This window comes from Leiobunum rupestre, chromosome 8 (genome assembly GCF_980474605.1).
Source record: "Leiobunum rupestre chromosome 8, qqLeiRupe1.1.hap1, whole genome shotgun sequence".
Classification (NCBI taxonomy): domain Eukaryota; kingdom Metazoa; phylum Arthropoda; class Arachnida; order Opiliones; family Sclerosomatidae; genus Leiobunum; species Leiobunum rupestre.
In genome coordinates, this window is record NC_143391.1 from 47350953 (window position 1) to 47373281 (window position 22329).

The 22329-nt window shown below is 24.7% G+C and overlaps 1 protein-coding gene across 3 annotated transcripts; it reads left to right on the forward strand.

The window, feature by feature from the left end:
• The first annotated feature begins 545 nt into the window (after positions 1-545).
• LOC149933549 (uncharacterized) lies at positions 546-21015 on the forward strand. 3 transcript variants are annotated; one of them, XM_090155969.1, is made up of 7 exons: positions 546-664; positions 2282-3125; positions 3195-3731; positions 4269-4371; positions 8281-8546; positions 20062-20167; positions 20497-21015. In XM_090155969.1, the coding sequence occupies exons 2-7, from the start codon at positions 2367-2369 to the stop codon at positions 20769-20771; spliced, it is 2046 nt and encodes a 681-aa protein (XP_090012095.1). In that variant the 5' UTR covers positions 546-664; positions 2282-2366; the 3' UTR covers positions 20772-21015. The 3 variants fall into 3 exon arrangements, with proteins under 3 accessions (XP_090012095.1, XP_090012093.1, XP_090012094.1); XM_090155967.1 differs by having other exon boundaries at positions 2282-3731; XM_090155968.1 differs by having other exon boundaries at positions 2282-3731; positions 4272-4371.
• The last annotated feature ends 1314 nt before the right edge of the window (positions 21016-22329 follow it).

Consider the following 22329-nt stretch of genomic DNA (forward strand, 5'->3'; position numbering starts at 1 on the left):
GAATAAACCATTCTAGAAAAACTTGGTGTCTGAACATAAATTCGATTCAAAACATACTCTTGTGCTATAACCATGGTGACAACCTCTCAAATAGCGCTACGTGTAGAATCGCTCAAACCACGGCCAACTTTGATCACGCGCTGTTCGCGCTACAGCGGCCAACCCATTCGTTTCTATGTTAACCTATGAGCAAAAGATATGTGTATGGTTTGAGCGGAATATTATTTTTAGAATAGTTTTAGCATTGAAGCCAATATAAAAACGAGTGTGGCGCTGAACTCCTACAGTTTATACGGGGAAATATTTTGCTCACGTATTTTCGACGAATGGGTTGGCCTTTGTAGCGCGAGAGATCAAAGTTGGCCGTGTTCCAACTGAAGCTGTCGGTCACTGATTTAACTCGATTTTAAACCTTTTCTCTTTACGTGTATCCGCCATTAACTGCTAAGTGCTATAGTGTGATAATATAGCCTGAAAAACCTTTTACTATAACATTTCATCACATGTCCTGTTACACCATCTTTTAGTTCGAGGTATAGAATTCGTCAAGAGTGGAAAGAGAACAACGGCCGGCTCCACTTCAAAATTCTAGTGGTACTAAAAGTTTAAATTAAGCCTTAAAAAACAATATCGAAAAGGATACATAGGTTCAAAAACATCTAAGGTACAAATATAATTTGATTTTTGATATTTATTTTATGTAGATCTCGTGTAGGATACAACTTTGTGTCTTTATGGGAGGAAACGTGGATAATCTAAACTTCTAAAGAACTAGGGCTATTTTTCATGCAAAATATTTGGCCATTTTGTTGAATTTTTGGTGCAGTTACAGGCTGTGAATAATGTTATGCTGTAAAACACGAAAGTCTTTGTTACTTTATCTTTAGGAAATACAATACCAATACAATACCATTTTTGTAATTGATAGGTACTGAATAGTTATAAGCAATAATTTTCTAAATTATTATTGGAGGAGAAGGTCTATCATTTGTAAGTAACTATAGTTTGTGAAAGGGATAAAATAGGTCAATTGGTTTTTATTAGTTAGGCGTATAAAAACAGACTCTAATTGAGAAAGTTTTTGGGTGGGCCCAAGACGTTACCAACATGGTTTTTAGACAAGGGTATTGTTAACGTTTAACTTTTCGTTAAGCCTAACAATGTTGTTGGGTCGACGCATGCTTTAAGACCAAACGGCTGAGGACCATAGCGGAAAATATAGCAGTGAAGTATTTAAGAACAAACGTAGCACTTAAATTAGGGGATCTTAAAATTAATTTTGCGCGTGAAAATACGCCGCCATATTAGGGTATAACAGCAGGTAAATAAGTCTGCTATACCTCACAATGTGAAGGTACTGTCACGCCCAAAAACGTAATTTTGAAATCGGGCAATTGAAGGTTTTCAAAATTATTTTGAGCTGGAAAATTCCTCTACATGTTATGGTTAGAACAGCTTGTAAAATGTTTGTTTGCGCAAGACATGTAGTTGGAGTTTAGACAGCGATGCCAGATCACGGAAATTATATTTCTCTTTCAGTGCGTCCACATTTCCATTGTTTATCCCAAACCATAGACATAATCATATTTACTTAAATATCTAATCAAGTAATCCTAGGAAAAGTAGTGTTCATTGTTTTCGAAATAATTATTCATCCAGCAACCAAGTATAGAAAATACAGCGCCTTCTATATTCTCAAAATAAAACTACCCTTAATTGTAATATTGTTTGCTTTTCAGTTTTTAGTATAGTTCTTAAATAAAACAAAGCAAGATTGCAGGGCTGTCAGCTTCACCGAATTCGACCAAAACTTTGCGATCGGTTGCTCTCATTATTGTACTTATTTCCAAATGTAATCAATTTAATAGTTTTAGTTATTTTCGTATCTTAAAAATTATATCACCTAGAATTTCCCAATGTTTCGGGAATTTTCGATCCGATTTCGCTTTTGTCTTTTTCTGTTTTTCTTGGTAAAAATTTCCCTAACCCTAAATTTGGGAAATGTCCATCGATTTGGCATCAATGTTAAGGTAGCGCACAAAAGGTATTTTGAAATTCCGGTCTATTAGGCTGCTACTAAAAGGAATACCTTCATACTTGTTAGGCAAGGCCAATGCCAACTTAGCCACAGTAGTTTACCAGAATTACCGTCTTTTTAGTATTAACTGCCATTATTCCGGTCTGTGGGGCTATGGCGATTTATCCAGTGGTACATTAGATAATAACTTCTAAAAACCTATAGCTCTTGTTTGACTGAATTACATTCCTATATTTTTCTTAGATAATAATTCTCAAGCTGGATCTATGGCTGGTGTAAGGCAGTAGCTAGTCTGTGGCACAAAGTACCAGCACCTTCCTTATTTGGTATGGAACATAGTGTACCAATAACGTCTGTAGCTGGGGTCGCGCACAGTGTACCGACCACGTCTATAGCTGGTGTCACGCACAGTGTACCGACAACGTCTGTAGCTGGTGCCACGCACAGTGTACCGGTGTATAAAGTAGTACACGTCAGGAAAGGTTTATCAGCTTTCAAAGAAGATGTTTTAAAACACAGCGTACCAGTGTCTTCCCTATCTGATACTAGTCATAATGTACCAACATCATTAGTAGCTGGTGTGCCATACGTTGTTCCAGCGCCTTCCTTAACTGATCTCATGTTCCACGTAACCACATCTTCTGTATCTGATATGAGGAATAGTGTACCAGTACCTTCCTTAACAGATATTAATCACAGTGCATCAACATCTGAAGTAGCTGATGTGAGATTCGATATTCCAGCGCCTTCTTTCACTGGTATCAGCGTACCAGCCTATGCCGTAGCTAAATTGAGACTTAATGAAACAAATTCAACCGTAACTGCTGGTGCGAAGGGCAGTGTACCAGCATCATCCATAGCTGGTACGAAGCTTATTGGAACTACATCATCCGTAGCTAGTACGAAGCGTGTTACAACAACATCATCCATAGCTGGTGCGAAGCACAGTGTACCAGCATCATCCATAGCTGGTACGAAGCTTATTCCAACGTCATCTGTATCTGGTTCGAAGCTTATTGCACCAACATCATCCATAGCTAGTACGAAGCGTGTTACAACAAAATCATCCATAGCTGGTGCGAAGCGTGTTACAACAACATCAGCCATAGCTGGTGCGAAGCGCAGTGTACCAGCATCATCCATAGCTGGTACGAAGCTTATTCCAACGTCATATGTATCTGGTTCGAAGCTTATTGCACCAACATCATCCGTAGCTAGTGCGAAGCGTGTTACAACATCATCCAAAGCTGGTGCGAAGCGCAGTGTACCGGCATCATTCGTAGCTGGTTCGAAGCTCATTGCACCAACATCATCCGTAGCTAGTACGAAGCGTGTTACAACAACATCATCCGTAACTGGTGCGAAGTGCAGTGTACCAGCATCATTCGTAGCTGGTACGATGTTTATTCCAAGTTCATCATCTGTAGCTGGTACGACGCTTATTGGAACAAAATCATTCGTGGCTAATACATTGCCCAGCGTACCATCAACTGTTGCCAGAAATATAATACCCGCATCATTATCAAGTATATCACCCAGCTGGGCAACGCCAGTTGCAAATAGCGTTTTTAATTATCTGAAGACTACATCAGCTGCGGTTCCTCCGTTGTCAAATGCCGGCAACCAGAGAATCAATCCAGAAGCGAAATCAGCGACGCTAAACCCGCCGCTTTCAACTGTTTTACCGTATAACGTAAATAGTGTTGTCTTTTTATTTTTTTCTTTATTGATATTGACAAAAACCCCAAAATTGTTTTATTCTATTTCAATTGTGGCTTAGTGTGAGACCGATAGCCTTCATATTTAGCTTGAGGGACAGTACCTTTCTGTAAGGGTGATTTTTTTATAAATCGTTGTTTGAAAATTAGTGTACATATCTTTACAAACGAAATTACAAAATCGTTGTTTTCGTCAATAAACCCTATTCACTAGTCAACATTTTGACACGAAAAGTAGTTCAGATTTCCCGCGATAACCGTCGAGTTGTTATTTAGTTTTGTTCAGTAAAAAAGGATGTCTGTTTAAATTATTTGTTTTGATACATGTGGAGTTAAGCCTCGGTCGTAAAAAGCCTTTTCTTAAAATTTGGCCAACTCGTTGCGCAACGCAGTTTGCGACTCGTGTTGGCTAAACATTGTTTCTTGAAAATGTTGGCTAGTGCGAATCAGCATTTAGACTCTACTGGAGAATGCGAGAGTTCTGAAATTCCTCATTTCTTTATTCTTCCTAGAAGCACCCAGCGCTGCCTTCTCAGCCGACTTACAGGCCAAAGCCAAATATGAAATTATTGCCTCCAACACCGACGGCATTGAAGATAAGAAAACTGGACAATGGTACAAAATTTACCCGTAACATTACTATATATTTATAAATCATATTTTATCGGTGTGTTGACTACTCGGTCACTACTTTTAGTTTCGAAACCTCTTTTGAAGAGTCAAGCGAATAATATTAACAGTCACAGACCTTTTATCGTAGCCACATAAGTTTAAAATCTCAGGTTATAAAAGTTTTAAACTTTTAAATCTCAGGCTACGTTAAAGGGAATAGAACCTCCAACGCGTTCTTTATGGAAGAACCCCATCAATTTCCTTTATTCCCTTCACAATCAGCGATTATCAGTGAAAAGCCATGGAAGGCAGCGGACAATATTGGAACCCTCGGAGGGCGACAGAAATACCAAAGGTTATATTCCCTTTAAGCCTCGTCATATTTTTTACCGTAGAAAAAGGCTAAGTATTTACGGTCTATATAGTACGCCCAGGGCCGTATTTCCGCCTAGGCACACCTAGGCCTAGGCCTAGGGGCCCATCCTTGGAAGGGACCCTCCAGTGACCTTAAGTACCGTTAACGAAGGCATGAACCTATAATATCAATCTTAATTAAAATTTTAGAAATTGCTAGGTTGAACTGCGTTGAAGATTTTGTTTTACAATTACCAAAATTTACTCTATTTCTAAAAAGGGGCCCAGACTCCTTATCTGCCTAGGGGCCCAGTCCGGCACTGAGTACGCCAAGGTATCTCAGCATCATTTCGCCGAAATCGACGGTCTTCGCGCTTAAGCCTTGTGGTACCTTTTATCGTAGCCACATTAGTTTTAAACCTCAGGCTGTAAAGGATTTTAATCTCAGAGTGTGTTAAGCCTCGGCGTACTTTTTACCGTAGAAACTCAAGCCACATTAGTTTGAAATCTTACGGTGTAAAAGTTTCCAATCTCTGTAAGACTGGTTAAGCCATCATCTGGTAGCGGGAATTTGTAGGTGTGTAGATTGTACAGAATAAACAAGATTTCAAAGAGGTGGACTAACATATCTCACCGAACGAGTGAGGCATTTTGGCCTCGAATATTGTACCGCAATAACTGTTGTAGTTTTTAGGTCTTCCCACTAATTATCATATATATCATTTGCTTTATCTGACCCGAAGAAATAAATACGACATGTCTGGTATCAGATTATCTAAATTTAACTCTCCATAATATCAGATCAGTTGGCATGGGTCAAATTGCCAAATAGATACTTATTGCCTCCTAAGAGCAACAAACACAAGGAGAACGCAGCTAGCCTTTAAACACGCTAACGAATGGTTGTGTACGAATTTCATTGGACGAGCGTCACGAGCCTTTACGCTGAACGTTTTACGGGCGGGGGGAAGACAATTTCCGAATTTTCCCCTTCCGACGGCAGCAGGCACTAAAGCGTCTAGCCAATGAATAATGTACACAAGAAAATCCACGACTTTTGACGGGTTGCATTCTCCGTGTGTGTTGGGTGCTGTGTTTGTTGCTCCTAGTTGCCTCATAGTTATCGATTTTACATATCCCCCGATTAACTTCCTTTCGAAATTTTACCACTGTTTATTTTTACTGTCTTTCCACAAGATTATGTACTAAACGTATAAGACAGATAACTCTTCAGCTAACTGAATCTTGTCAGTTAAATTATAGCCGATCGGTTCAGATCGCTAACTTGCGATATTGAATCAGATAGAATATGAAATGAATATAAGAGTTTAATCTGATCTGACATCTAAATGTCCCACACTGAATTCGCTCGCTCGTAAAATTGTATCGGAGACTCAACTATATCCTACTATACTTCTGATATTATGAACATAACCTTAGCTCTTCCAACTTGGATCAGGCACTGTGTTATATATTTCTGTTTCATTGATTTCAAGCTTTTAAATTATTCTTTGTTTTAAAAAAGTAGAAAATCACGATTTGATTTAAATAGACTTTTTATTTATCTGAAGCTTTTTTGGACAATTTCATTAAACTTTAGATTAAACTTTAGATTTAATTAATATCTATAATATATTTTCCTCTGTATTACCATTGCTACATAAACTGTTTTATACATTTTAATTTTTAAAGGGTAATAGCTATTAATTCAAATCTGTGATTTTTGTAAGGAAATTATTTGATCTAAATCACTGATTTCCATCTAATTGATTTAAACCCAATTTGACATATCTTGCTAAATATTGCAACACCAGGGGTGTCCAAATTTTCAATTTAAAAGATCGAATTTTGAAGGTCAAGAATGTCCATTTTATAGAAATTATTATTTATAATAAGATTTTAGTATATTTTTGAAGGTCGATATGACCATTTACTGAATATCGCCAATTTTTGAACTCATGTTGTAATTATACTCAATTGCAGGTTAAGAAAGACAAAATATCTAGTACATTTGGCAGAAAGATACTAGCTGCATGAATTTCCGGTAAATCGGCAGTTGTAATTTCGAATATGGTTTATTTTCTGTCGAATTCCTAAAGGTTCCTACACGTTTTATATTAATCCATTTTAGAAATGTCTAGTGCGTAAATTTCAAAGTGATCAATAAATATTGAAAATAAATGATTATTTTTAAGCTTCTTTATACCGTATTTTGAATATTATGCTCCTATACAATCATTAAATCGCACGTTTATGTAAGTCAACGTAGTAATCTCGGCATTACCTGTTCTATACTAACCCTGTTCTCGCCAAACGGATTTGTTTAGGTATGCCTCACTTGAAGTACTAAAAATAAATTATTACAACTGTTTTTAAATCTTATCAATGTTAATTAATTTGAAATATAATGCAATAGATGGAAATTCGTGCCAGTAGCTTTCCGCCAAATTTACTAGATATTTTGTAGGGCTGTGCGAGTAGTGGTTTTAGGCAATCGAGTCGGGTATCGAGTTCGAAATTTTTTTTCATCGAGTATTCGAGTCGAGTAATATTGGAGTGGAGACGATTAATCGAGTACTTGATTAATAGGAAATTTCCTCTTATTCGAGTCAAGTAATTCAGAAAAAAACCTCGAGTAATATTTTTAACGATTCATGTTATCGAGTACTTGATTAGGAGCTGGTTTTATTCAAGTAATTAGGAAATATAATTTAAAATGAGTATAAACTAACTTTCAATGCTGAAAAATAGTCCTTTAATTTAAATGAATCACAGTTTCCACAACCTTAGTAACGTTATAGTGACTAGTGGGATATAAGGGTTTTCAATCGAGTTCTTCGGTTTCCCCTTCCATAAAAACTTGTTGATGTTAACGGTAATAGTTAGTGTAGGGAGCTGTTGGCTCGCGTGGCATGAAGGGCTTGCCACCACCCTTCTACGCATTGTAACCCGGCCACCTGAATTAATGGCTTTAAAAGTCGCTTGATGACTTATTCCTAAGGTGGTGCCTTGGGTATTAGCCTAGTTAATTATAGTAATTAATAGTAAAATAACAATACAATATACATTTTCTTAAATTATTAATGTACCGTCTGTTCGTATATTGCTAAGTAAGTTAAGAATCCTAAGTTCTAACGCCGGCCACATCCGAACTCGTGAAGTGACACTCCAAACCAAAACCAAAACTTAACAATATTGTTTGGAGAAAAACCGCGCAGGCGCACTACGCATTAAAACCCGTGATCCATCCCCAAGGTCATTCAAAGCATTTGTTGTTTGTACGTCTTGTACTTACCGTTAATTATTTCCACCCCAAAAAGTGGCAAAAACCCCTCTTTGAACTCAATCGAGTACTCGACTATGCAATTTTTAGTTACTCGATAATCGACGAGTATTTTCCAATTACTTATTCGAGGTCGAGTAATCGATAATGTTCGAGTACTCGCACAGCCCTAATATTTGGCCTTCCTTAACCCGCAACTGAGTATAATAGATTTCTCTAAATACGATGTTTGTGTTTCGTTAGTATTTTAAGGTACATTTTATTCAATTTCACAGGTGTCGCGGTATCGTGGAACATGCAACTAAATTCGACTCACGCCGAAATCTCCATCTATCAAATATACTCCTATCAAGTCCCTCGACAACTTCCTAGTACTTCTGTTTGGAAAAAGATCGGCGACGTCAAAGCTTTGCCTCCGCCGATGTTCAGCTCCTTGAAGGGGTTCCCTGCAGGCAGCCAGCACCATTTCGCAGTTAGGGCGCTCGACGTTCATCGGAGATGTGGCCCTTTCAGTGAAACCATTTTCGTTGCGTTCAATGGGGTAATATACAGTTTTTTGGTATCATATATGGCGCTGGAATTATATTCTGATAATTGGACAAATTACATCAATTTCTTTTGGTTTGCCATCATGGTCAAGGTCCTTCGATATCTTGCAGAGGTCTTTTTCGCTTAGTCGCAGGGTTGGCTGATTTAAATCAACTTGATTTAAATCGCGATTTTAATCAATGATTTTTTTTAAAAAAATCGTTGATTTAAATCAATTTTTATATAGTATTTTTGAAAAAGAAAAACCTGGCCAATTGCTATAATTTAGGTTTAAATATAATCTTTCTTGTACTTCCCCCTAATGTTGCATTGGATTCTACCTGTGGGTGGATATTCTGACGTTTTCTTTTTGTAAAGTACCAAAATAGGTTTTAAAAAATAAAAACTTCTATATGATTATTAGCTTAAATTTCATAAATTAATTATACATATATATAGATTAAGTCTTTAAAAATTAAAACATAGTGGTTTTAGGTAAAATTATGATACTTAATAGTATAAAACTTTGAAATTTTAATTAAAATCAAAAAATGAATAAAAATCTGAGTTAAATAAAAAAATCGATTTATTTGATTTTTATTTTTAAAAATAAAAAAATTGCCAACTCTGCTTAGTCGTTGTCGATTCTAGGAATATGGAGCCTTCTATCTACCGGGTTTTAGTTAAACTAAAAAGCGGGATTTTAAATTATTAAGTGAATAAAATTAATATTAAATTAAAGGAATGAAATTATTATTAAATTAAAAGAATGAAATTATTATTAAATTAAAGGAATGAAATTATTATTAAATTAATTGGATTAAACTAATTTCAATTAAATAAATTGGATTTAACTAATAACAATTAAATAAATTGGATTAAACTAATAACAATTAAATAAATTGGATTAAACTAATAACAATTAAATAAATTGGATTAAACTAATACCAATTAATATTAAATGAATTATTTAATTAAATAATAATTTTACCTTATTAATATTAAATGAATTATTTAATAAATAATAAATTTATCGTATTAATATTAAATGAATTATTTAATTAAATAATTATTTTATTTTATTAATATTAAATGAATTATTTAAATAATAATTTAATCTTATTGATGTTAAATATATTATTTAAATAATGTAATCTTATTGATATTAATTGAATTATTTAAATAATAATTTAATCCTATTGATATTAATTGAATTATTTAAATAATAATTTAATCTTATTGGTAATAATTGAATTATTTAATTAAATAGTACTTTTATCTTATTATTATTAAATGAATAATTTTATCTTATTAATATTAAATGAATTATTTAATAAATAGTAATTTTATCTTATTAATATTAAATGAATTATGTAATTAAATAGTAATTTTATATTATTAATATAAAATGAATTATTTAAATAATAATTTAATCTTATTGATAATAATTGAATTATTTAAATAATAATTTAATCTTATTGATAATAATTGAAATATCTAATTAAATAATAATTTAATCTTATTGATAATAATTGAAATATCTAATTAAATAATAATTTAATCTTATTGATAATAATTGAAATATCTAATTAAATAATTATTTAATCTTATTAATATTAAATATTAATTTAATCTTATTAATATTAAATATTAATTTAATCTTATTTATTTTAAATATTAATTTAATAGAATGAATTAAATATTAATATAATGGAATGAATTAAATATTAATATAATGGAATTAATTAAATAATAATGTAATGGAATTAAATAAATATTTTTTAAATAAATAAATATTAATTTAATGTAATTAATTAAATAATAATGTAATGGAATTAAATAAATTTTTTTAAAATAAATAAATATTAATTTAATGTAATTAATTAAATAATAATGTAATGGAATTAAATAATTTTTTTTTAAAATAAATAAATATTAATTTAATGTAATTAATTAAATATTAATTTAACGGAATTACTTTCATATTAATTTAACGGAATTACTTTCATATTAATTTAACGGAATTACTTTCATATTAATTTAATGGAATTAATTAAATAATGTAATGCAAATAATTTTTTTTTTTTAAATAAATAAATAAATATTAATTTAATGTAATTAATTAATTTTTTTTAAATAAATAAATATTAATTTAATGTAATTAATTAAATAGTATTTTTTAAATAAATAAATATTAAATTAATGTAATTAATTAAATAGTATTTTTTTAAATAATTAAATAAATATTAATTTAATAGAATTAATTAAATATTTATTTAACGGAATTAATTAAATATTAATTTAACGGAATTAATTAAATATTAATTTAACGGAATTAATTAAATATTTATTTAACGGAAATAATTTAATATTAATTTAACGGAATTAATTAAATATTTATTTAACGGAATTAATTTAATATTAATTTAACGGAATTAATTTAATATTAATTTAACGGAATTAATTTAATATTAATTTAACGGAATTAATTTAATATTAATTTAACGGAATTAATTTAATATTAATTTAACGGAATTAATTAAATATTAATTTAACGGAATTACTTTCATATTAATTTAACGGAATTACTTTCATATTAATTTAACGGAATTACTTTCATATTAATTTAATGGAATTAATTAAATAATGTAATGCAAATAAATTAATTTTTTTAAATAAATAAATAAATATTAATTTCATGTAATTAATTAATTTTTTTTTAAATAAATAAATATTAGTTTAATGTAATTAATTAAATAGTATTTTCTAAATAAATAAATATTAAATTAATGTAATTAATTAAATAGTATTTTTTTAAATAAATAAATAAATATTAATTTAATAGAATTAAACGGAATTAATTAAATATTTATTTAACGGAATTAATTAAATATTAATTTAACGGAATTAATTAAATATTTATTTAACGGAATTAATTAAATACTAATTTAACGGAATTAATTAAATATTAATTTAACGGAATTAATTAAATATTAATTTAACGGAATTAATTAAATATTAATTTAACGGAATTAATTAAATATTAATTTAACGGAATTAATTAAATATTAATTTAACGGAATTAATTAAATATTAATTTAACGGAATTAATTAAATATTAATTTAACGGAATTAATTAAATATTAATTTAACGGAATTAATTTAATATTAATTTAACGGAATTAATTAAATATTTATTTAACGGAATTAATTTAATATTAATTTAACGGAATTAATTTAATATTAATTTAACGGAATTAATTTAATATTAATTTAACGGAATTAATTTAATATTAATTTAACGGAATTAATTTAATATTAATTTAACGGAATTAATTAAATATTAATTTAACGGAATTACTTTCATATTAATTTAACGGAATTACTTTCATATTAATTTAACGGAATTACTTTCATATTAATTTAATGGAATTAATTAAATAATGTAATGCAAATAAATTAATTTTTTTAAATAAATAAATAAATATTAATTTCATGTAATTAATTAATTTTTTTTAAATAAATAAATATTAGTTTAATGTAATTAATTAAATAGTATTTTCTAAATAAATAAATATTAAATTAATGTAATTAATTAAATAGTATTTTTTTAAATAAATAAATAAATATTAATTTAATAGAATTAAACGGAATTAATTAAATATTTATTTAACGGAATTAATTAAATATTAATTTAACGGAATTAATTAAATATTTATTTAACGGAATTAATTAAATACTAATTTAACGGAATTAATTAAATATTAATTTAACGGAATTAATTAAATATTAATTTAACGGAATTAATTAAATATTAATTTAACGGAATTAATTAAATATTAATTTAACGGAATTAATTAAATATTAATTTAACGGAATTAATTAAATATTAATTTAACGGAATTAATTAAATATTAATTTAACGGAATTAATTAAATATTAATTTAACGGAATTAATTAAATATTAATTTAACGGAATTAATTTAATATTAATTTAACGGAATTAATTAAATATTTATTTAACGGAATTAATTTAATATTAATTTAACGGAATTAATTTAATATTAATTTAACGGAATTAATTAAATATTAATTTAACGGAATTAATTAAATATTAATTTAACGGAATTAATTAAATATTAATTTAACGGAATTAATTAAATATTAATTTAACGGAATTAATTAAATATTAATTTAACGGAATTAATTAAATATTAATTTAACGGAATTAATTAAATATTAATTTAACGGAATTAATTAAATATTTATTTAACGGAATTAATTTAATATTAATTTAACGGAATTAATTAAATATTAATTTAACGGAATTAATTAAATATTAATTTAACGGAATTAATTAAATATTAATTTAACGGAATTACTTTCATATTAATTTAACGGAATTACTTTCATATTAATTTAACGGAATTACTTTCATATTAATTTAATGGAATTAATTAAATAATGTAATGCAAATAAATTAATTTTTTTAAATAAATAAATAAATATTAATTTCATGTAATTAATTAATTTTTTTTTAAATAAATAAATATTAGTTTAATGTAATTAATTAAATAGTATTTTCTAAATAAATAAATATTAAATTAATGTAATTAATTAAATAGTATTTTTTTAAATAAATAAATAAATATTAATTTAATAGAATTAAACGGAATTAATTAAATATTTATTTAACGGAATTAATTAAATATTAATTTAACGGAATTAATTAAATATTTATTTAACGGAATTAATTAAATACTAATTTAACGGAATTAATTAAATATTAATTTAACGGAATTAATTAAATATTAATTTAACGGAATTAATTAAATATTAATTTAACGGAATTAATTAAATATTAATTTAACGGAATTAATTAAATATTAATTTAACGGAATTAATTAAATATTAATTTAACGGAATTAATTAAATAATAATTTAACGGAATTAATTAAATATTAATTTAACGGAATTAATTAAATATTAATTTAACGGAATTAATTTAATATTAATTTAACGGAATTAATTAAATATTTATTTAACGGAATTAATTTAATATTAATTTAACGGAATTAATTTAATATTAATTTAACGGAATTAATTTAATATTAATTTAACGGAATTAATTTAATATTAATTTAACGGAATTAATTTAATATTAATTTAACGGAATTAATTAAATATTAATTTAACGGAATTACTTTCATATTAATTTAACGGAATTACTTTCATATTAATTTAACGGAATTACTTTCATATTAATTTAATGGAATTAATTAAATAATGTAATGCAAATAAATTAATTTTTTTAAATAAATAAATAAATATTAATTTCATGTAATTAATTAATTTTTTTTAAATAAATAAATATTAGTTTAATGTAATTAATTAAATAGTATTTTCTAAATAAATAAATATTAAATTAATGTAATTAATTAAATAGTATTTTTTTAAATAAATAAATAAATATTAATTTAATAGAATTAAACGGAATTAATTAAATATTTATTTAACGGAATTAATTAAATATTAATTTAACGGAATTAATTAAATATTTATTTAACGGAATTAATTAAATACTAATTTAACGGAATTAATTAAATATTAATTTAACGGAATTAATTAAATATTAATTTAACGGAATTAATTAAATATTAATTTAACGGAATTAATTAAATATTAATTTAACGGAATTAATTAAATATTAATTTAACGGAATTAATTAAATATTAATTTAACGGAATTAATTAAATATTAATTTAACGGAATTAATTAAATATTAATTTAACGGAATTAATTAAATATTAATTTAACGGAATTAATTTAATATTAATTTAACGGAATTAATTTAATATTAATTTAACGGAATTAATTAAATATTAATTTAACGGAATTAATTAAATATTTATTTAACGGAATTAATTTAATATTAATTTAACGGAATTAATTAAATATTAATTTAACGGAATTAATTAAATATTAATTTAACGGAATTAATTAAATATTAATTTAACGGAATTAATTAAATATTTATTTAACGGAATTAATTTAATATTAATTTAACGGAATTAATTTAATATTAATTTAACGGAATTAATTTAATATTAATTTAACGGAATTAATTTAATATTAATTTAACGGAATTAATTTAATATTAATTTAACGGAATTAATTTAATATTAATTTAACGGAATTAATTAAATATTAATTTAACGGAATTAATTAAATATTAATTTAACGGAATTAATTTAATATTAATTTAACGGAATTAATTTAATATTAATTTAACGGAATTAATTTAATATTAATTTAACGGAATTAATTTAATATTAATTTAACGGAATTAATTTAATATTAATTTAACGGAATTAATTTAATATTAATTTAACGGAATTAATTTAATATTAATTTAACGGAATTAATTTAATATTAATTTAACGGAATTAATTTAATATTAATTTAACGGAATTAATTTAATATTAATTTAACGGAATTAATTTAATATTAATTTAACGGAATTAATTTAATATTAATTTAACGGAATTAATTTAATATTAATTTAACGGAATTAATTTAATATTAATTTAACGGAATTAATTTAATATTAATTTAACGGAATTAATTTAATATTAATTTAACGGAATTAATTTAATATTAATTTAACGGAATTAATTTAATATTAATTTAACGGAATTAATTTAATATTAATTTAACGGAATTAATTTAATATTAATTTAACGGAATTAATTTAATATTAATTTAACGGAATTAATTTAATATTAATTTAACGGAATAAATTTAATATTAATTTAACGGAATTAATTTAATATTAATTTAACGGAATAAATTTAATATTAATTTAACGGAATAAATTTAATATTAATTTAACGGAATTAATTTAATATTAATTTAACGGAATTAATTTAATATTAATTTAACGGAATTAATTTAATATTAATTTAACGGAATTAATTTAATATTAATTTAACGGAATTAATTTAATATTAATTTAACGGAATTAATTTAATATTAATTTAACGGAATTAATTTAATATTAATTTAACGGAATTAATTTAATATTAATTTAACGGAATTAATTTAATATTAATTTAACGGAATTAATTTAATATTAATTTAACGGAATTAATTTAATATTAATTTAACGGAATTAATTTAATATTAATTTAACGGAATTAATTTAATATTAATTTAACGGAATTAATTTAATATTAATTTAACGGAATTAATTTAATATTAATTTAACGGAATTAATTTAATATTAATTTAACGGAATTAATTTAATATTAATTTAACGGAATTAATTTAATATTAATTTAACGGAATTAATTTAATATTAATTTAACGGAATTAATTTAATATTAATTTAACGGAATTAATTTAATATTAATTTAACGGAATTAATTTAATATTAATTTAACGGAATTAATTTAATATTAATTTAACGGAATTAATTTAATATTAATTTAACGGAATTAATTTAATATTAATTTAACGGAATTAATTTAATATTAATTTAACGGAATTAATTTAATATTAATTTAACGGAATTAATTTAATATTAATTTAACGGAATTAATTTAATATTAATTTAACGGAATTAATTTAATATTAATTTAACGGAATTAATTTAATATTAATTTAACGGAATTAATTTAATATTAATTTAACGGAATTAATTTAATATTAATTTAACGGAATTAATTTAATATTAATTTAACGGAATTAATTTAATATTAATTTAACGGAATTAATTTAATATTAATTTAACGGAATTAATTTAATATTAATTTAACGGAATTAATTTAATATTAATTTAACGGAATTAATTTAATATTAATTTAACGGAATTAATTTAATATTAATTTAACGGAATTAATTTAATATTAATTTAACGGAATTAATTTAATATTAATTTAACGGAATTAATTTAATATTAATTTAACGGAATTAATTTAATATTAATTTAACGGAATTAATTTAATATTAATTTAACGGAATTAATTTAATATTAATTTAACGGAATTAATTTAATATTAATTTAACGGAATTAATTTAATATTAATTTAACGGAATTAATTTAATATTAATTTAACGGAATTAATTTAATATTAATTTAACGGAATTAATTTAATATTAATTTAACGGAATTAATTTAATATTAATTTAACGGAATTAATTTAATATTAATTTAACGGAATTAATTTAATATTAATTTAACGGAATTAATTTAATATTAATTTAACGGAATTAATTTAATATTAATTTAACGGAATTAATTTAATATTAATTTAACGGAATTAATTTAATATTAATTTAACGGAATTAATTTAATATTAATTTAACGGAATTAATTTAATATTAATTTAACGGAATTAATTTAATATTAATTTAACGGAATTAATTTAATATTAATTTAACGGAATTAATTTAATATTAATTTAACGGAATTAATTTAACGGAATTAATTTAATATTAATTTAACGGAATTAATTTAATATTAATTTAACGGAATTAATTTAATATTAATTTAACGGAATTAATTTAATATTAATTTAACGGAATTAATTTAATATTAATTTAACGGAATTAATTAAATATTAATTTAACGGAATTAATTAAATATTAATTTAACGGAATTAATTAAATATTAATTTAACGGAATTAATTTAATATTAATTTAACGGAATTAATTTAATATTAATTTAACGGAATTAATTAAATATTAATTTAACGGAATTAATTAAATATTTATTTAACGGAATTAATTTAATATTAATTTAACGGAATTAATTAAATATTAATTTAACGGAATTAATTAAATATTAATTTAACGGAATTAATTAAATATTAATTTAACGGAATTAATTAAATATTTATTTAACGGAATTAATTTAATATTAATTTAACGGAATTAATTTAATATTAATTTAACGGAATTAATTTAATATTAATTTAACGGAATTAATTTAATATTAATTTAACGGAATTAATTTAATATTAATTTAACGGAATTAATTTAATATTAATTTAACGGAATTAATTAAATATTAATTTAACGGAATTAATTAAATATTTATTTAACGGAATTAATTTAATATTAATTTAACGGAATTAATTTAATATTAATTTAACGGAATTAATTTAATATTAATTTAACGGAATTAATTTAATATTAATTTAACGGAATTAATTTAATATTAATTTAACGGAATTAATTTAATATTAATTTAACGGAATTAATTTAATATTAATTTAACGGAATTAATTTAATATTAATTTAACGGAATTAATTTAATATTAATTTAACGGAATTAATTTAATATTAATTTAACGGAATTAATTTAATATTAATTTAACGGAATTAATTTAATATTAATTTAACGGAATTAATTTAATATTAATTTAACGGAATTAATTTAATATTAATTTAACGGAATTAATTTAATATTAATTTAACGGAATTAATTTAATATTAATTTAACGGAATTAATTTAATATTAATTTAACGGAATTAATTTAATATTAATTTAACGGAATTAATTTAATATTAATTTAACGGAATTAATTTAATATTAATTTAACGGAATTAATTTAATATTAATTTAACGGAATTAATTTAATATTAATTTAACGGAATTAATTTAATATTAATTTAACGGAATTAATTTAATATTAATTTAACGGAATTAATTTAATATTAATTTAACGGAATTAATTTAATATTAATTTAACGGAATTAATTTAATATTAATTTAACGGAATTAATTTAATATTAATTTAACGGAATTAATTTAATATTAATTTAACGGAATTAATTTAATATTAATTTAACGGAATTAATTTAATATTAATTTAACGGAATTAATTTAATATTAATTTAACGGAATTAATTTAATATTAATTTAACGGAATTAATTTAATATTAATTTAACGGAATTAATTTAATATTAATTTAACGGAATTAATTTAATATTAATTTAACGGAATTAATTTAATATTAATTTAACGGAATTAATTTAATATTAATTTAACGGAATTAATTTAATATTAATTTAACGGAATTAATTTAATATTAATTTAACGGAATTAATTTAATATTAATTTAACGGAATTAATTTAATATTAATTTAACGGAATTAATTTAATATTAATTTAACGGAATTAATTTAATATTAATTTAACGGAATTAATTTAATATTAATTTAACGGAATTAATTTAATATTAATTTAACGGAATTAATTTAATATTAATTTAACGGAATTAATTTAATATTAATTTAACGGAATTAATTTAATATTAATTTAACGGAATTAATTTAATATTAATTTAACGGAATTAATTTAATATTAATTTAACGGAATTAATTTAATATTAATTTAACGGAATTAATTTAATATTAATTTAACGGAATTAATTTAATATTAATTTAACGGAATTAATTTAATATTAATTTAACGGAATTAATTTAATATTAATTTAACGGAATTAATTTAATATTAATTTAACGGAATTAATTTAATATTAATTTAACGGAATTAATTTAATATTAATTTAACGGAATTAATTTAATATTAATTTAACGGAATTAATTTAATATTAATTTAACGGAATTAATTTAATATTAATTTAACGGAATTAATTTAATATTAATTTAACGGAATTAATTTAATATTAATTTAACGGAATTAATTTAATATTAATTTAACGGAATTAATTTAATATTAATTTAACGGAATTAATTTAATATTAATTTAACGGAATTAATTTAATATTAATTTAACGGAATTAATTTAATATTAATTTAACGGAATTAATTTAATATTAATTTAACGGAATTAATTTAATATTAATTTAACGGAATTAATTTAATATTAATTTAACGGAATTAATTTAATATTAATTTAACGGAATTAATTTAATATTAATTTAACGGAATTAATTTAATATTAATTTAACGGAATTAATTTAATATTAATTTAACGGAATTAATTTAATATTAATTTAACGGAATTAATTTAATATTAATTTAACGGAATTAATTTAATATTAATTTAACGGAATTAATTTAATATTAATTTAACGGAATTAATTTAATATTAATTTAACGGAATTAATTTAATATTAATTTAACGGAATTAATTTAATATTAATTTAACGGAATTAATTTAATATTAATTTAACGGAATTAATTTAATATTAATTTAACGGAATTAATTTAATATTAATTTAACGGAATTAATTTAATATTAATTTAACGGAATTAATTTAATATTAATTTAACGGGATTAATTTAATATTAATTTAACGGAATTAATTTAATATTAATTTAACGGAATTAATTAAATATTAATAATTTAATAACCTCACTTATTAAAAATAATTAATGAACTAAAAAGCACTGAACTTAAGCCGAATGTTTAGTCAGAGACCGAGAGTTCCAAGTCCTACTTATATGTATTCTTTGCTAAGGGTTTTAATTCTGAATCAAATGGTTTCCCCGCAGCACCCGGCGCCACTTCCTCCTCAGCTCGTCACCACTGCCACCGAGAGTTCCTATTCGAAGCTACTCCCTCCAGCACCCACACTGAAAGCATCGAAAGTTTCCAATGGTAAATTACTTACAAACTACCAGAGTTTTGAAAGTTCTTCAATGGCTATAGCGTAATGAAAGTATTTCATGTTTTTACCTTAAGTAGCGCTGTCAATGCACGTTTAGAGTGAATAGTCTATACGAGCCTCTATTCCTACCGCTTTATGCGAAATTCGTACTCTCGCAATTTTCATCCGAGCTTAGTAGAAGCTGATTCGTTCAAAGAAATTCTACTTAGCAATTCACCACGTTAACTTGGGGGGAAAGTCCTATCATATTATACCCGAGAGCATATTTGACCGAGTGTGGATTTGGGATCACTCTGACATATTTTTCGCGTATTTACAGGCATAATAATATCCTGGAATGTGCCAATAAACTCTAGTCACGCCGATATTTCAGAATACGAAATCTACGCGTATCGAGAAAGTTCCGACGTGGCGAGCACTGCTCATTGGCTGCAAGTGGGGAAGGTGAAAGCGCTGCGTCCACCGATGGCATGTACCCTGAAACAGTTCGACGAAGGAAATCAGTACCATCTTGCCATCAGAGGGGTAGATGTCCACAACCGGTGCGGTCCATTTAGCCTGCCCGAATATGTGGTTCTACCACCCAAGTTGTAGTTTTTATCGTAACGTTCATGTATCTGTAAAATTAAAAGTTTCTTTTATAAGTTCGAATTTTCAACCTTTTTTTCACAAAGCAACAACATACAGGGCATTCACAAAGTTTTAATTTTAGTTTTCACTTATCGCCATTTGGCACGTATACGGGGCTCTTTTTCACCTTCTGTATACTTAAATACTACTTTTGTGTAATTAAAATACTACTTTGGTATTCTTAAAATTCACCTTCTGTGTACTTAAAACACACCTATGTAATTAAAACACACCTTCTGTGTACTTAAAACACACCTTCTGTGTACTTAAAACACACCTGTGTACTTAAAACACACCTTCTGTGTACTTAAAACACACCTTCTGTGTACTTAAAACACACCTTCTGTGTACTTAAAACACACCTTCTGTGTACTTAAAACACACCTTCTGTGTACTTAAAATACACATTATGTGAGCTTATAATAATATTTTTGTGATCTTATAATAATATTTTTGGTACTTACAATGTTCACTTTGTTTTCTTAAAATACACTTTTGCGTTCTTACAATACATCTTTTGTGAATTTAAAATAATATTTTGGTACTTAAAATAAAGCTTTTGTAAACTTAAAACACCTTTTGTAAACTTAAAACACCGTTTGTAAACTTAAAACACACCGTTTGTAAACTTATAACACACCTTTTGTAAACTTAAAACACACCTTTTGTGTACTTAAAATAAAATTTTTGTGCTTACAATAAAGCTTTTGTAATCTTAAAACATACCTTTTGTGTACCTAAAATTGATCTTTTTGTATAACCTTTCGAGTTATGAAATTACACCCTTACCTGAAATAAACTAAACCTTAATGGTTTATTTACCCGCTTTTAAACCCTAACATGGGGACGTATTTTCACGCGAAAAATGCATAGTTCTTTTTATAAACTAACGTGGCCTTCTTGTTGAAATGTTGCTCTTACGTCACAATCTCTTACTTTGACAAGCCTACGAGCGCGCGCTACAGTCGCGAGGAATATAGCTTTTTCTAGAGCGCGTGCAAATCGCTCGTGCGAAGAATACACTAATAAAGCTGGGTCTTGTGACGTAAGAGCAACATTTTAACAAGTTGGGCAAGACCACTTTTTATTTTATGAAATCAACTATTTGGAGATGAACCGATTTCCGCTAAAACCATCACATCGTCGCCAACTGAATCTGCAAACCTTTCTAGCTTTATTTTACAATACAGAAATCATAGCAGACAGCGAGTGGTGTTTCACTGTAAAAATGCCTCATCTTATTTCAATTCCCTAAGCCCTGGCGAATGTGCAGGGTTTGAAACGTAATATTTCCTTGTTCAGCTAAACCTAGGAGTAAATATTTTCTTACTCTTAGGCTAAGCGAAGAGTGTTTTTCTGAAGTAAAGAATTCAAATGGGGTGCTAATGTTACGTTACCAAATTGCGCGTAGAAGGGCCAAAATTTAAATTTCGCCAACTCAACTAAATTTTCCAACTCTCGAAACGGGCTGTTCGCAAATTGCGTAGGACAAAAAAATCCCCTTTCTCGGCACCCGTCCCCC